General features: G+C 49.3%; 2 protein-coding genes across 2 annotated transcripts in view; one reads left to right on the top strand and one right to left on the bottom strand.

The window, feature by feature from the left end:
- LOC125951118 (anaphase-promoting complex subunit 4) overlaps nt 1–2,467 on the bottom strand; it is a 2,731-nt gene extending 264 nt beyond the window's left edge. The window contains exons 1-4 of the mRNA XM_049679719.1: nt 2,158–2,467; nt 1,981–2,097; nt 1,768–1,916; nt 1–1,705 (exon numbers count right to left, since the gene is read on the bottom strand). The exon at nt 1–1,705 is cut by the window's left edge and continues 264 nt beyond it. Coding sequence (XP_049535676.1) covers nt 1–1,705; nt 1,768–1,916; nt 1,981–2,097; nt 2,158–2,290 — 2,104 coding nt within the window. The 5' untranslated portion in view covers nt 2,291–2,467. The remainder of the gene's footprint in view (nt 1,706–1,767; nt 1,917–1,980; nt 2,098–2,157) is intronic.
- A 3,472-nt stretch (nt 2,468–5,939) lies between these two features.
- The window catches only part of LOC125951250 (uncharacterized), a 110,539-nt gene continuing 99,121 nt past the window's right edge, over nt 5,940–17,357 (top strand). The window contains exons 1-2 of the mRNA XM_049679948.1: nt 5,940–6,081; nt 13,743–14,062. Coding sequence (XP_049535905.1) covers nt 14,052–14,062 — 11 coding nt within the window. The 5' untranslated portion in view covers nt 5,940–6,081; nt 13,743–14,051. The remainder of the gene's footprint in view (nt 6,082–13,742; nt 14,063–17,357) is intronic.

The raw sequence follows: 17,357 nt of genomic DNA, 5'->3' as shown, positions 1-17,357 counted from the left end.
TGTACGCGTTCAGGACGCGGCATCCATCTGTCTCTTCCGTGAGTGTACGTGCACCTTCGCGTAGCTCGGTCGAACGCAAAATCTCACGGATGGGTCCGAGCGCAAGCTGCAAGTAGTACGAACCACCGGCAACCGCCTGTCCTTCCGGTTGAGTATGGAGCAACAGGGAGAGCGTATCGGCGTTGTAGAACTGTGCATGCCGGAAGCTAAGGGTCCCGATCGGTTGATCAAAGTACGGTTTATCTTCGAAGCGCAATCGTACCATCTTCATGCCCCCTTCAGCGTAACACTCGACCAGCAGCAAACTGTTGCTCGACTGAATGATCGAAACCAGAGTCACATTGTCCACCGGGTGGTTGCAGGAGGCAAAAGAACGGATAGCTTCGTTGGCGGTCGGAGCGGTCTGCTGTTGGAGGGTGAGTAGATTTTTGGGACGAAAGGCACCACCAAGTGCCGCACTGGGCTGCTCGAACAGTAGCCGAATGCTTTCCTTTACACGCTTCTGTTCCTGCAGCAGTGAGTGATCTTCACGATGGGGAAACACGTTCGGCGAGTTCTGGAAGCATTCGTTTTCCTTCAGCATCTGTTTCCACTGGCTCAATTCGCTACCGTCCGCCTTGTGAAGAAGGGGCTTATCTTCCAGATACTGTCCGACCCGTTCGAGGTTAAACTTACGCCTGAGCCCGATCAGTTTCCGTTGGCTGTCTTCGGTGACCGTGGTGTCGGCCGAGTTGTAGCTATCGTCGAATTGGGCGAGAAAATTGGCCAAATAGGTGAGCTCTTGTTGTGTGATCGTGGGATAGTGTTCCTGTAGCGGTTCATCCATTAGCCGCACGATCACGGAGCATAGCCAGCGGAAGAAGATCTTGAAATCTCGTTTCGAGTAGTCGATCGTTTGCTGCAGCTCGAAGCATTTAATCTGGAATGCTCCGCAGTCCCGTAGTGCCTGGGAAGCGGTGCGAATCATAAGCGCACCGTAGTAGACCCGATTCTGCAGCATACCTTCGAGCACATTTAGATGATAGAAGAGCGCATAGATGGCATTGTACAGTGGTACCACGACCAGTCGCTGTATCGTGGCGTAACACAGGTCCATGCTGTTACCGAGCCGGCGTAAACCCTTCTCGGAGAGATCCCGTAACAAGAACTCCTCGAGTCCGGGCGACGTTGTACCAAACATGAGCAGCTCGAGGAAGTCGGCCGAAATCGAATCGCCTGGATGGTCATCGGCATACTGCGTCAACTTTTTATCCATCTCGAGCAACACCGTTTCCCAGGTTTCCACAATGCAATCGATGGTATCGTTGATGTACGTCATTGTGCTGAGAATTTGGGCGTAGTTGATGGACAAATTCAGCAGTGAACCGGCGTATTTGTGTAGCAAATTGTTCTCGAGTACAATCACAGTTAGGCCCGTGTCCTGCTCGAGTGCGACCACTAGCTGTTTGAAGTTGAAACTCATCTGTGCCTCGTGGATACGGGCGTTCGTGGAAGGCGGCAGGCCAGCCATCGCCAACACGTCAACGCGACCAGCTGGCAGCATACCAAGCGCTGATAGGTGCAGCTGCCCGGTCACGGTACCCACGAGCAGTACGTTAAGGATGTGTTTTCGGCAGAAATCCATCGGATTGTAGCTAGCCGGTTTAGTCGACGAGCAGAGGGTACTTAGAACGGGCAGGGTGGGCAGGAAGGTAGCATGGTTTTGCTGAAATCGAGGGAAACATTGACCAGTGATGGTTGTCCAATTGAAGTTGTCCCTTTGCTTACATGGATCGAGTTCCAGGTATGATTAGCAGTTTCATCACTCTCCCCATTGTCCGTCCAGTTCATGCAGGAGATATCGGACTGTACGGAGAAACTGTGCACCACATCCTTCGTTTCGATGTCTAGCTGGAGGATCGTTCCGTTGCTGTAGCCTGAAAAAAAAAACGAAAACGTTCATTAAGCTTCTCAGGATCTCCGGAGACGCATCCCTCTTACCTATCGCAATCAGGTTTTCACCGGGTCGCCAAGCAATTCCACGTACCTTCAGTCCCTCCTCCGGCGGCAGTAGTTGCCACACTTTTTGCCATTTTAAGCGCTGCAGGATAACTTCACCTAAGGGAGGTTGAACGTGAAAACGGATTCCTAATTAAAACCGGCACCGGCGCAACTCACCCTTTTCCGTGCCGATGGCCAGCAAATCCATTTCTTCGCTCCATCGCAGAACGTCCACTCGGCCGCCGATATTCTTGTTGCTCGTTTGTTTCATCGCATTTCGATTCGCTGCCGGTTTTCCGAGGGTGGCCATCCCGGAGTCCGAGTTCCGAGGATATTCGCGCCCCTGACAACTTTTCTTCTTCAGTGAGGATTTACACGGTACGCCCGGTATTGAATGAAGCCTTCTGGGCTTTTAATTTGCTCTTATTCCCTTTATCCTGATCGAATTGACTTGTATCGATCGAAAAACTTGTAAAAAATCCCACTTTTAACGGCGATTTCGGAACTCGGAATTCTAACCTCAAAGCCAAAACAACGATACAGTGCCAGACAGCCAATTTCTTTTTGAAAAATTTGATTTTTAATTGACATTTTTGCTTTTTTTGACAAAATGCTCATGTTTATCTGCAATCATTATGATTAATGATAATTTTTATTAAATAAACCACATTTTTGTATCAAAATTTAGAAAATCCAAAAACCAAACGGATTGTAATGTTTTCTTGTATAAGAAAGGTAAAAAATTATCGTTTTTTATTTCGTTCGTTGTACCGTTTATATTGTTTATCTCGTTTTTTCAAAACTCCGTTCAAAGCACGCAACAAAAAGCCGTTGCGTGCGGTCAAACCAGAGGGCTGGTGTCAAGACTCAGAGAGGCTAGTGCAGGCGGCTGACTTTGCGAAAACGTCCCAGTGCTGAAGGTGAAGGCCCCCAGCTGAAGGTATTTTGGTGAACAGGCCACACGGGCAAGAAAACCAGCTCTTGTTCGAAGAATTTCCGTACATTGGTCTCATGAAGATGAGCTGCTCCCTGGGGTGCTGCACTTGTTGCTCAGGAGGAGATGCTGTGGCTCTTGGTGGCTGTGGAAGAGCAACAAAGTGAAGAAAGTTAGAGAAGCCGTTCTAAATTAACGGTTCTGTAGTTCTACCTACCCCGAAGGATACGTCCCGTTCGCAGAGGGTGGAAAAATCGATCTGGCGCCCAATTTCACCAAGACGGCGAAGGCACTTTCGGAGACGGTACAGCTGTCGGAAGCGGTGCAAATAGCCCAGCAGCGACTAGCAACCTCTGCCGGGATAACGACATTTTTGGTTTAAAGGGACAGCTTAGGAAACCGTACACGACTCTGTCCGGAGGACCTCAATCCCGTGGTGATGGACTCCATGATTTTACCCTTCGGGATTTCGTCTCCTGTAAAAGGTGGAAACGTAAAAAATTAGGAAAAGAAAATGCCTTGCTGGCTTGCCCTCGATATGGTCCGTCCTGAACCACCGCCTATTGTCAGGACAGATTGAAGGGAAAATACGGTTAAACTCGCGCACGTAAACTATTAAAATCAAATTCCGATACGCTAATCAGTGCCAGGTTAATGTCCCCCTGTGCCACCACGAACGGCACATTATTCTGAGCTCGAACCCATTTGATCTCGAACAAAATCCGGTCTGATGTCATCGTGATCGCCGCACACCGGGTGCCAACACTTCAGTACTTAACAATTCTACGCACGGGTTCACTTCCTCAGTCACGCTTTGTCTGTTGTATTCTGTTAATTTGTTGGTTTGGGTTTATTCCAGCATACGCATCCATTGCTTGGCGATGCTCTGAATTTAATCGTTTTGCTTCAACTTCCACCGAAAGGGGGCCAGATCGATCGTTTTGACTAAATCAGAAAACACACAAGTGTACGTCGCCCTGTGCCGTACACTCGGTGCATACACAAGCACGACAGTTTGGACTACGCCGTACTGTATTCGGGAGGAAAGCGTCTCGCTGCGATCAATCGTCGGTTCATAATGCGCCATATGGCTGGTATCAGTTATACTAATCCCTAATTTAGCATTTTTTTACAATTTCTCCACTTTTAAGGAGTACCGCAAGATATATGAAATTAAAATGAAACTGTATTTTCAAAATGAACTGAATGAACGAGTTCCATCCATTCCATGGATGTTAGTGAGCCATATTTTTCCTAACAAAATGTTACAAAATGAAATGCTGTTGATTTTTTAGTACTTTTCTTTTAAAAAGGAGTAGACCAACGCATACCAGGCCTGAGTTAAGATCATTTGGTACTTCCTCACCTGGAAACACTATCCGTATCGGAAAAGGCTTTATTTAATTTCGTTTGGTTAAGATATCACAAATGGAATTTCGATGCATCAAGATGTTTGGCGTCGATTAGTCTGGTAGTAAACTTCAAGCTAATGACTTATTCCAGTTGGCGCAAATCATTTTAAAAAGTTTTATGGTTGATCTTTAGCTCCCGAGCTATTCTACGACTGTTAACATGCCCGTTAACTCCCAGTATTTTTGTGAGTCTATCGCTGATTTCGACGTTGAAAATGTCGGAGCAGCATCGAAAAAACCAAAGCTAGAAAAAGCTATTTCATAGAATATCGTTACCTCATTGGCAACGTACTCCATAAAATTTTGCGTTGTTCACTTCCCTTTTTCAACATGCTTCAAGCCCCAAACGAATGGTAAAAAAAACAAACACTGAAAAACGTGTTATATACGACGAGATATCGAGCACTAAATACACCTACTTTAAAAATAATGGATTACTTTCAACTCACCCGAATATTTATCCCGTAAGAAGGGTAATAGTTACTAGATCAGTAGCTCTAAAACTATCAATAACGTCAATGTTTAGGCCATTCATTAGACTAGGCCCCGAAAAAGAGCACTTTGGTGCAGAACGAAGAGAGAAAAGAAACGACGAGTTTCATGGTTTTTTGGGTTCGCAAAAAAGGGATCATCTCTCGGTGCCCAACCTTTTTGGTCGATCGTGACTGTTTCGACCGAATAATCGATCCATTTGATTGATCGGCTGCGTCGTTGGTTGAACGAAGGCAAAAAGAAAAAAAAAAACAAAAAAAAAGGAAACCAGAAGCTGGCAACATTATGTGCCTGCCATTAGTGGCAGTTTCGTGAACGTGAACCATATGCGAATGCAGAACCACATACCGACATTCGGTCGCGGCGCAGTGGAGTAGAAAGAAATGTTTGGTTTCCGAGGTTGATAACGTGAATCGTGATTGAGGGTGCTACCGTGCGCCCGGATTGGCTAATATTGGGAGGAGTAAGAAAAGAAGAACCCATCACGATCGAGGCAAAGTATGCGACCGCCGTAAAGCACTGATCATGCTACGCCGGATCGAAACCCGGTTTTCGTATCCAGTCGAGCGTCGAATGTGGTCGGTCTGCTTGCTCGTACGGCGCCGAGACACCGGTCATCTCGCTTTACGCTGGTGGAGCATGCAAGCCGGCGAACCGAGCGAGCTACTGATTGGATGTTTGGCCTGGCCTGGGTAGCCCTCTCCCCCCCCCTCCAATTGCACGTTTGGACGAAGGTCCGGTCCCGGAACTACTGGGCCCCTGTTTTGGTGGTGTTGGTGAACGGGATCCACCCGGGCGACGGCGGCGACGACGGCGTCGACGCGACGCGATCGTGCCACGAGTTTCGAGCGATCGCACCGCGAGCTTCGGCAACACGGAACCGTCGACGATCGAATCAGTGCGCAGTTCGATCGCCTTGGATGAAGTAGTTCGCGCGCAACCGAACCGAACGTGGGGCAGCTTTGATGTGGGGTTAGTGGCGTATGGGATAACCCGTACCCGTGTCCTCTGATCCGCGTTGGATCGTGATCGTGATCGCGCGCGACTCTTGCTTCGTTCATCAGTGTTTTGATCAGTTAGAATCTAATCGAGTGGTTGTGGAGGTTTTTTTTTGCCGGGAAGACCTACAATTGCGACGTTTGTTGATCGACGAATTGTGATCGCGAGCAGTGCAGTGATCATCGTCCCACAACGGTTGGATTATTGCTGATCAGACAAATCGGATTTTTGGAGAACCATCGACCAAGGAACGGCTTACAGTTGGTTAGTGGAGTTTTTTTAGGCTTAAACTGGGATGTGATGAATCTCGGCGTACCGGCGTCTACACCACAAACAAATATCGCGCAGCCGTTCGCGAGGTGGCACATGGTAGTACGATATTGTGATCCAGGTCCGGTGTACGAACGTGTGGAAGAGGAAGTAACTCAAAAAGTGAAGCATCTCGCACCGCAACGCTTTGCGACTCAGCTGTTGACCGGTGTGATTAGCGCTAAATTAGCGAGTGAAATTAGAGCGATACGGCGGATGGGCGGGAATGAGTGCGCGCGAATTGTTTCCTTTTTTTCTCCCCACCTCTTTCGCTTCTTTTTTTTTACTCCCTCGCTCCTCGCTGACGAGTTTGACTGTCAGTTAGATCGGTCATTTCAGTTTTCGTCACATTTTAGTTCACGAAACGACTCAGCAGAAGGCGGGATGTATGAAGGGTTTGGTGAAACTGGTGCATGTCTACTAACGGTGTGTGTGTGTGTGTGCGTGTGTGGGACATGTGTGAAAAGTTACAGGATGTGGCAGGTGTGCAGGAGAAGATGCCGATAGTGTTTGCAAACATATACACGTACCCGCTGAGGTGGATGCGATAAGGATGCGTTTTATGGTTTATGAGTTTTGCTTAGTCCTTTTGTGCGAGTAAAAAAAAGTAACACAAGTTTTTGTTGAAACTATTTTTGGTAAAATCTGTGTTATTCAAGTTGGTTTTTGTTTCGTATCAGCACCTTAAATATAACAGATGAGAAATGCCATGAAAATCATGTTATATTGCGAGCGCGAGAAAGCGGCAAAACAAGTGACTGCTATGATTGACATACGCGAATGAAGCGACGAACCCGAAAAATCGAAATCAACATTTTCGCTGTGGTGCTCACGCAGGCGTGTAAAAGTGCGAAAAGTGTTGCTACAATACGGCTTCTGTTTGTGTAAAATATCTGTGAAATAGTTTTCCGGCGCAAAAAAAAAGACCGTTTCCGCAAACGCATTTTTTTGCCTCCTCTGAAGTTCACACGTCGGTGACAACAGCAGCCTGGCGTAACCGAAGACAATTGCTAATGATTAGAGAGATTAGAGAGGTTAGAGGCTGCTGGTTGGGCAACTTTTTGACACAATTTTACGGACTAGACTGCGAACAATTTGCGGTGGAATTTGTGTGCGTCAATAGCGCGTCAATTCATTTGCGCCAATTCAATGGGGATCACGGATGTTCCGGTGTTCCGGAAAGGGAGATCTGATCAATTAGAACATATGATTGTAACTTAATGGCATTTTGAGCCTAGGGGCCCCGTCGGTCCTTGCTTGCATGGCATCCTTAAGGTTCAAGGCGCTCATGATACACACTTTCACAAGTAGAGAAAACATTCATTGGCTGTCATTTGACGAGTTGCGAGGCCACGATAGTAACTTTATTTCAAGCTCATTTCAACCTCATTTAACTGTAAAGTGGCTATAGTTGCTAGGCACCTTTGGAGGACAAAAAGGCACAAACCGTGGCCAGAATTCTCGGCCATGCTAAATACATTCCTGTTCACCAAAAATGTCTCCGTTCGCGCATGTTTCACGACGGGCGCGTACTCGTTCCCAGCAGCAGCAGCACCAGGATTGCCATGATGATGATGATGATGATGATGATGATGATGATGGCATTCTTCAGATAGTTGTCGCTCCTTCCCTCAGAACCCTCACAACACTCCCCAGCGCGTAGATCGACAAACGCAGCGCGCGCAGCATTGTGCATTGTTGCTATCAGCGCGACGCAAACGCGCACGGCCAGCGGTTCGTGGTGTAGTATCAGGTCTCTGGTCCTGAGACATTAGCATCAAGATCAAGAGACCAACCGTTCGGTCGGTATCGATCGACAGCGTTCGAACCAGGGACCACGGTGGAGCCCGCTGCATGCTTTTGCAAATAGTTGCGCGACCATCGATAAGCCTCCCGCTGTGACCCGATTATCAGCTACACGAACACGCCACCGTGGCCGCCATTTCGCAACCCGCACTCTCTCTCTCTTTCTCTCTGTGTTCCTCTGGTAGCATTGGTGTATTTCTTCTAAAGGACGCTCGGTACCGCATCGCACCGCTCCATTGTCGTGGCCTCTTTGGTGTGTTGCTTTCGCAGACGGCGCGCTACCATTACCTGTGCGCTCATGTTACTTTATGTCGCATTCCTAGCCCCTCCCTCCTGTGTTGCTACTGCTGCTCGCCTCACAACCATGTTGATAACGAAACTATTACCAACCGAAAACCCACCACAGGCGGGGGCGGGGTAATTAGAAATGCAATCAAATAAATCCACACGAACACAAGCGAGCAAGGGACGTGCGCGTGCGGTACGTTTTCCGAGTCTCGTTTTTAATTTGTCCGTTGTCCGGAATGAATTAACCCATAAATAAGGCGGGAATCACGGACCGCGGCTATGCTAGCCGATGTCCTGTTGTTGGTGTACCGGGACATCGGGCTAGTCAAAACCGCAAAAGACAACCGTCACCTGAAGAATCTAGTGTGTGTGTGTCTATGTGTGTGTTTAAGCGATCGAGATACCGATCAGCAGCAGGCAACAGAAGCGAAACCACCCGCTCCTTCCTCCACCGGCGATCGACAGGGAGCTGAGGTCCGATTGAGTTTGAGGGTCACCGATCGTCCCGATACGATCCCGAGCGCAAAACGGCGCATAAGGCACCGGTGCAGTAGTAGGATATTAAAATGGGGAGGGGTGGTAAAAAGAGAGAGAGCGGAGTGGGGGCAATGTAATCATTTTCATGTTGCAACCGTCCCGTCATGGGCGCTGGCCCGCGAGAGAGAAAGAACAATGTCTTGTCCCCGCGGAGTTTTATTTGGTGGAACATAATATTTGTGAATTTGTGTCGCCCTTTCCTCTTTCCCTTCTACCCCCTGGCCTGCGCTATTGCCCAGTTTTGTAGTTGGTTTGTTCTTTTCTTTTGCTGCTGCTGCAGCTGCGTTCTCGCGAAATGTCCTCAAATAATACACCGCAAAGGGGATGCAGGGGGGCGGGGGGTTTATTTTTATTGTTATCGCGAGGTCGTCTTAATTTCCCATCCCGGTCCCGGAAGGACCTCCTCCTGCAGCCATTGAGGGAAATTGAGAAGCCCAGAAGCCTCCGGGCCAGCGCCAGCGGCTAGCGGTACGCAAAATCGGGAAAAAGGCATAAGGCGCAAGAGTACCGTGCCATCATTGCATTCTCGTCGGCGGACGGTTACATGTTTTATGTTTCCCTCTCTCTCTCTTTCTCTGCCCCCTCGCTCTTCGATGCTCCCTTCTTGAAAGCCGATGCTCCGTGTCGTCGATGGGAAAGAAGAATATAGTAGCTGCTGCTGTTGCTGCTGTTGCTGCTGCGACTATGCGACTTCTAAGTAGCGATCGGGGGGCAGGGAAGGAACGAGGATCAGCTACCTCTCTACCCTTCCCTTGGTTGGTAGCGAGAGGGCCGGAAAGTGGGAAATTTATTTTATTGAAATGGGAGAACCGCGAATGATTTCTTTTGTTCTGGACAATCGGCCATATTTCAAGCAGCAAAACACCGGGCAGCAACATAAAGCCATCCCATGTTTGGGTGGCCCATGCTCACTCCTTCTACTCTTTTCACCCTCCTTGTGGGGTGCATTGCTGTGTTTTATCGTTTTTCCCTCGGCGATGGAGCGTTCGGCTGTTTTTTTTTTGTCGCATTACGTTTCGCTTGAGGGATAGGTTTTTGCATTTGATTTCAGCACTCACAGCGCGGTCTGAATCGTGGCCACCGGGCACTGCGATCACTGCCGTGGCGCCAAGGGAATGGCATAAAAAAGGCGAAGCGAGGCAGAGATAGGGATAGAATTTAGTTGGACAACAGTTTGGAGCCTTGCGCGGTATGCGGTCTGATTGGTAGGAAACCCAAGAACTCGATACCGATTACGGTGCGATACGCTCTGTGTCTGTGTGTGTGCGCGCTTCTTGGTAACGCGAGATGCGCTTTGTTCCAAGGGGGGGAGTGGGAAATTTTATTTATTTATTTTCTCTCCAATGTTTTTGTGCATTTGCACTGCAACAGCAGCAGCAGCAGCAGCAGCATTTGCTGCTTTCTCCGGCGCCTGAATGCGCCCTTTATTGTCGAGCTTCTTGCTTATCGGTGATCCCGTAGTGATCGTAGCGATCCGCTGGTAGCCGCTTAGTTCTCGTGGAGGCGCCATTTGCTACTATGTTGAAATGGAGCTGATCGCAGCGAATGATTCGCTTGCTTTCAACGAGCTCGGCGGTGGTTCGCTTTTGTTTGTTTTGTTTGTTCGAGGGATCGATGGTTTGATCGGTGCTTGTGGTTAAAGGTATGGCGAGGGAAGCAGATCACATCAACGGGCTTTGTTTATGGATCTTCCGCAGTTAAGATCGCGCAGATCGCGGGCACTATTGGTTTCTCACTTCGATCGTATCCAGGGGTGACTTATTCCGTCCGTCACATTTTAATGTTTTGTTTTTGGTAAATATTTAATTTCCCAAGCCATCATGAATACTACCACGAAATTCCCTGGTTTAGCCCATTATGTAAATAGCGAAACCCGGAGGCGGAAAAATTCTATTCGAAATGCACACAATTTTCCCAGGATCGCGTCACCGTCGCGTTGGAATGTAGCGATTACCTTCGATCACGCTTCGCTACTGCATTCTTCGATTCCAGCGTCCACCAAACGGATGCGGGAAACAAAGCAGCACATCGAACCAGCAGGCTCCAACTCCACCGAGACTCCAGCGCTGCAACCAGAGACCAATTCAGCACACGGTAGAATTATCATCACGAACACGGTGGCCTCTCCGGTGCGCTGATAGTAGTGGTGTGCAAGGTGACCATTTCCATCGTCCGACGACCAAGCATTGCCCGGGAATGGATCGCATCGGATCGGATCGGCTTAAAGGGGTGCTACCGGGCTGAGATCGTAATGAAGATGAGGAGTGGTTCCTCCAGTATCCAGCGATTCGCGGCCATTACTATTGGAGTTTAGCTCACGAGCAGCACAACTCATAATGCTCCGAAAAAGGGCCACGAGCAGAACGTTCTGCTTCCGAATTTTCCTTCCACAATAATGAGCACTGCGCACGCTCGTATGTGTGTGTGTGTGTGTGTGTGTGACCTGAAGGAAAATGTTTAGAAAATCGTCGTTTAAGTGCACGCCCCAGCGATGTGATCTACGGCCACGAAATGAACCATTAATGGCGGTCTCGGCTGCTTGGTTTGCTTCGAATTACGTTTGTTCTTCTGTGGCCGCAATGTTGGGGTGCGAAAGGGGCATGGTGGTGGTGGTGGTGGTGGTGGTGGTGGTGCGGTTGGTCACGCGGATGTCAACGATAAGCGCCACGCGTTTGGCGTAGGCGTGAGACACTCTGTCGGTGGCATTTCGTGTTGGTATCGAACGATAATAATGGGAATCCTTGGACCTTTATGCTCATTTGGAGCTTACACGATTCCCGCTTCGCGAGCTCGCACTACAGGGAGCGAAGTAGCAGGTAGCAGGAAACGGTAGCAACACTTAAAGTTCGATAAAGCGTTGGTTTCATTGGAGCACAAGGGAATTAATGTTGGTTTTAAATGCTTTCTTTTCCTGATTTTCCGAAAAAAAGGATATTTCAAAAGTAAATGCAGCAATTCTAGCATCCTTCATCGCCGTTGTCGTCGTCGTTTAGAGCATAAATCATTATGTATTTTGGGTGATTAGATAGCAGCTTGCTTCTTCAGGTCTCAGTCACTATCGGAATTGAATTGCAACCTGGATTCTTTCAAAGAAACTCGACGTCTACTTCTCGGTTCGATTTGTAGATGTCTCCATGACAACTACTACTACCACCGCTACGCCTTCTATGATCGCGTCGAGCCCGCATGTTCACAGAACCAGGTCTTGTCCTGGTTAAAAGACAGAAACGATTTCGACTCCCGGGGTACTGCTTCGACCAAAGAGTCAAGTGCTTTGCCTTCTCCAAGAAATGATCATCCTGCGGCATCGAACGGAAAGCAATGGTTCGTCTATGCACAACAAAAACACAACCCCAGCGTGTGTTGTCATTGTCACCGTATCGCTCTTGCTCTCTCACACACGCACACAGCGCGTGTCATGTCAGAGGAAAACGATCGGTACATGGGTCTTGGGCAACTGTTCGTTGTTGTTGTTGTTGTTCGCAGGCTGCAACCAAATGGCAAACCAAACGGTGCCCGGTTGCGTGGCTGTTACGGATCACAGTTCAATTACAAGCGAAACATGGAACGGTTCCCCAATTGGCGGACATGTTGTTTCGCCAGCGCTCTGTACTTTGTTTTCTCTCTTTCTGTTCCTCTTTGTAGTCGAGCAAAAGTTCACCGTTTACATTGCTGACCGGCAAATGGGGATCACAAGCGATCGGATAAAGTTCAAAATTTATGCTTGCACACACACACACACACACACACACACACACACACACACACACACCCACACGTGTGCTGCGGGTTTCACCGCACTAGAGAGATCGATGGTGCGATGTTAATTTTATGAATTCGATCAATTGAGGTCATAATTCAGGAGTTGCCAGGGAGGAGCCTGGCATCTTCTCGACTCTTCTTCTTCTTCTGCTGCTGCTTCTGCTCCGCGATCCTCAGCGGCGGCAATTTCCCACCCGCATTCGCGATGGTTTGTAGGTCAAGTCACCTGGGGGGCCCTGGCCGGGCCGGGTGCGCCTTCACTCCCGGAAGGTTGTCATTTACACCGCACAAACCGCACTGAGCTTCCAGTCGGACGGAGGGACGGACGGACGGATTCGAGTGACGATACGCCGGGGAGGGGAAAATTTATCGAGCCCATTCCCGGATGGCGCACAGTAGGGTCCGGACGCGCCAAGCGCTCGACAAACACCCGCAGCAACCAACCAAGCGAACGAACGCAACGCATCGCATCTCGTCGCATTTGCCTGACACTAACAAGATCGTTTCCATGTCGCGTCGCGGCGCGTCCCGTGTCCCCTGTCTCCCAGGGGCCCCCTGGGGACCGTGTTTGTTCGTTTTGCTTCAATCCGCTCGCCTGCTTGTGGCGCTCTAATCTCGTTCCGCCAGGAACAAGCTGAAAACGGAGCTTCAGGAGCGTCAGGAGCGTCAGCAGCAGCAGCATCTGGTGCAGCATTCGTTTTCGGGGTTTCCGCTGCTAGCAACCACTGGTACTGGTAGCAGCCAACCGGTGGCCACGGACGCGGTCGTATCCCCTTTTTAATGACATCACTTTGTTACGACAATTTCACGCCAGACACACGGCCACAACAAACACGGCAAACGACCGCCACCAGACCGCTGACTCGTTGGTTGGTTGGCTGGTGTGTTGTCATTAATTCTCGGTTCCACCAGCGGCACCCGCTGGTGAGTGAAGAGGATCCGGATCCGAGATTTTGCGCCCCCCACCTATTGCCTGTTTTGATTTGGTTGTTGTTGTTGCTGTTGCTGTTTAGTGTGGACATGTTTTTGTAGCTTCATTTCGCGTCGACGCGTTGGTGGTGCTGATAGTAGAAGGGATTTACTTCATCAATCGTGTGCCCTGCGTTGGTGAACTGGGGCTTGGTTGAGCGTTTATCGTCGGTCTTGAGCGGCAAGAAATGTAACGCAATGTTGGCCTTCAGCTCCACAGCTCATCCACTCTCTATTTTTTTCTTCTAACACAGAGTGCGGGAAGTGATCTAAAGTGAAGTAAAGCGAAAACATATTTTATGCAAAAGTAGTTGAAGGCATCACTAATAGTGTAGTGAGTGTTATCAGTGAGTACCGTGAGCTAAGGTGCCTGTCGTTGGCTCGTTAAACAACGCTCTACAGAACGAAACGAATAATGATTGAAATCGTGAAGACTACCGAAGACCAGTGAGTGCCGTTTGGGAGCGTTTTTGGGGCCTTTTTCGGGGGGGATCGACAACAGCGGCAACAAAACACAACATTTCCAGCATATTAACAGCAACAGAAAGCAAGCGACACTCATAATGTTTACCAGGTAAGTGAATCCGCCGGTTTAGAAATTTGATTTCGAAGTCCACAAACGAAAGACTGCAAGAGACGAACCCTTCCTAGTCCTAGGTCTGTAGGTAACTACTGCGTTGATCGGTTGCTGATGCTCGCGCAGATTAATAAATATTTATTACTCTGCCCTCTCATTCATTTGAATTGTAACTCTAAACATACACGCGCACACAATGTACACGGGTTTAATTAGTAATCGACAACGACATCGACAACCGCACCGCGTCCAGCTGGCTGTTGGCTGTGGAATCGATTGAAGCCGATCGGAGCAATCTTGAACAAAAGGAGGCACGCTTAAGAATTCCGAATTTGCTTTCGCGGGGGTCGTCACCGCGTACCGCATAAAGAACTGACTCATTAAGCCGTTTAAAAACTGTTTTGGCCGTGCCGTGGTCCTTTAATGGGATACGCACGCGCCTCACGTGCGCGTATTGTGGGGGCCCTACCTGCCACCTCTTGATCTCCATACCTTACTGACGAGTGGCAATGATTTAAAAGAAAAAATAAAAAAAGGTTTGCCACAAGATCATGAAGCGATCAGGCGAAGTACTGGAAATGCTCGAACACGAACAATCGGTCTAGGATTAGGAGTTCATTGCGAACGGCGAAGAACCGGCGAATGCAGAGAACTAACACACATATGGAGACTAACACTCTTTCCTTCTAGGCTAGCGAAGTTTCGAGTTCTAAAAAGAGGAAACCGGGTTCCGGCTCCGTTGACTCACGCCAGACGATGAAGATCAGAGCCCCCCCGGGGAGGGAGTCAACGGTGGAAGATCTGGGTGGTGGGTGATCGGATTAAAAATCGGGTTCCACTTAATGTGTGAACAATGATTGGTTGCCGGTTAATCAAATTTTAGGAGTCCACATTCTAGACATTCGACCTCCTACCCTTTGGAATGTGGTCCATCAGGAAGGGGAGAGGGGGGGGGTGCTCTGGCGGGGTAATTAATTTTATAGGCTTCCGTGTGTGCGTGTGTGTGTTAATGTCAATCGAATAGGCTGGATCGGTTGCGGATGGAGGTCAAGAAGGGGTGGAGGTTTGAGTTCGAAACATCTGTTCGCTTCGCTACCAGACGAATCTTCGATCTTTCGCCCTCGAAGTAATCACCGCTCGAGGTGGGGGTCTCCGAAACGACGTCGTCCAAACGTCCATCTGCACTGTTGGTGCCGTTTGGTCGTCGTCGTCGTCGAAGGAGAGAGAGAGATCCTCAATTTATTGGTCGTTTTTTTCGTGTTTGCTGCCATGTCGTTCTTCTTCATCTTCTGGCTGAGGTTCGTTCTTCTGCTTCGAGCTGGCTTCATGCTGGTTTCACGAGCACACCCGGGCTCTCTGCGACTCTCTTTAGCCCCCCGTTTTGGTCCCCCTCCCCCCACACTGACGTTGGTCGGTGATTAGGTGACGGTATTTATGATGACATTTGTTGCCACTTAGGCCTGTCATTCGGGGTGAGCATTTACAGGTGTAGAAGCGATCGCCGCGCGGTCCGGCTCGATGATCGGTTACAGAGTATGCGTGCGATCGTGTGTGTGTGTGCGTTGAATGTTTCCATTTAATAGCCTTAACTGTGCGAAGGCGAATTTTATTGGTTCCAGAAGCGATTGTGGAACGTGCTCTTTCACATTTCATTAATGAACTGATGGCCTCAGCGGCATTGAAGCACACACACACAGACACAAACACACGCACACAAATCTTGTTCTAAATCTACAAAACATGCTTCATGGGAGGCCAGCGATTTGGGGCGTTTAATTAGCTCAAAGTAATCTCCTTAAACACCCTTTTTGCCTTTCGCACTTCGCCGTCTCCGCCTCACGAGGAGCGGCTGCAGATGAAGTAGTGTCCAAGTAATGTACTGCCTAATACCGAATAGGCAAAAGATCTAGGTAACAGATTAATTTGGGCCTAATTATCCTAATGGTCTAATGGTCCGTGCGTTATTGCCTTTACCTGAAGGGGGAGGAGGGCGGCGAAAAATGGGCAGCTAATACGGCAGCTAATGGCGCCGACGCCGACACCGTCAATGTTTATGACTTTCATCGAAAGTGCGTCACAAGCGCCAGACCGGGCTGTCAAATGTCGCGGTACGATTCGAGGCGCTTTGTATCGTTGGTGCAGTAGTGCAATTAGTGCGCGTTACAGTTCTATCAATCAACCCCCTGCACCCGGGAACCGTTAAAAGCTTTTTTAAAAGCGTTCGCTGCGGTGATCGCGCAAACTTATCGACCTCGATCGCGGGTGCTTATGGGATTGTTTTGTTGCCCAGCGTCTCTATTGTTCTGGCAGGATTGCGCGCATGTCTGTGTGTGTGTGATCCGGGCTTCAGCATGCGGCAGTCAGGTGGCGACGTGTTTTGATCCGCGACGTGATCCTCTGTTCGGCTACTTTAAGCGATCGTGCCCGTAGACGAGATCGAAGCAGGAGGATCAGAGGACGTGAAAGCGCTTCTTTGTTGCGCTCACGCAGACCAGAGAGAGAGAGAGAGAGGTTGCCACTCAACGTTTGTTCTGCCTTCTCCCCATATGTATGTTGTAATAGAGTTCCAGATACCACCTTAGGCACTGCCCGGGATCTCCAGCTCCAGATGATCTGGAGCATGGAGCAAAGAGGTCGACTACCTCGCCGTCGCTTCGCCATCGTTTGTGTGAAAAGACTTTCTCCAAACTACTCCAAACTCGAACACTCTTTTGCTAGTTCTGCAGAAAAGAGAGTGCGTTCTAGTGTGTGTGTGTGCGCGCCTATTGCGACCATCTCTGTCTTGCTGCGGCTGCTGCTCCATCCACCGGGCGATCGATAAGTCACACAACGATTCTAATTGTGTTCATCACCGCGATGTCGATGTAACGCTCGGTGGTGGAGGTGGAGGTGGAAGTTTGGTTCGCTCTCGGCTTTACTCCGGCTGGAACTGGAACCAGTACGCGGCCAGGGTTTGGCCAGGCCAGGATGGTACGAAGAAGCGATCGAGAGCGATCGAGCGAGAGCTGTGAAGTGCTCGTACAAACAAATGCTCGCTCTGCGCGGTAGTCAGCCAGGTGATTAGCCTCCAGTTCGAGAAAAAAAACCTCGCCCTCTTCGGCTACGGCTTCTGGCCGGAGCCGGGGAGAATAAGGTGCCAAGAAGAGAAGGTGTGCGTGAACTAGTTTTGAGGCCCTCGACAATGGATCACCCAGACTCTGTCCATGCTTGAACTCCGGGCGCCCGGGGAGGTGATCATGAGCATCACACTCCAAAGCGCTAGAACGAGCGAGCGAGCGAGCGATCGTGTGTG

The sequence above is a fragment of the Anopheles darlingi genome, chromosome 2, assembly GCF_943734745.1.
Source record: "Anopheles darlingi chromosome 2, idAnoDarlMG_H_01, whole genome shotgun sequence".
Classification (NCBI taxonomy): domain Eukaryota; kingdom Metazoa; phylum Arthropoda; class Insecta; order Diptera; family Culicidae; genus Anopheles; species Anopheles darlingi.
This window is presented reverse-complemented; position numbering and strand designations above follow the sequence as displayed.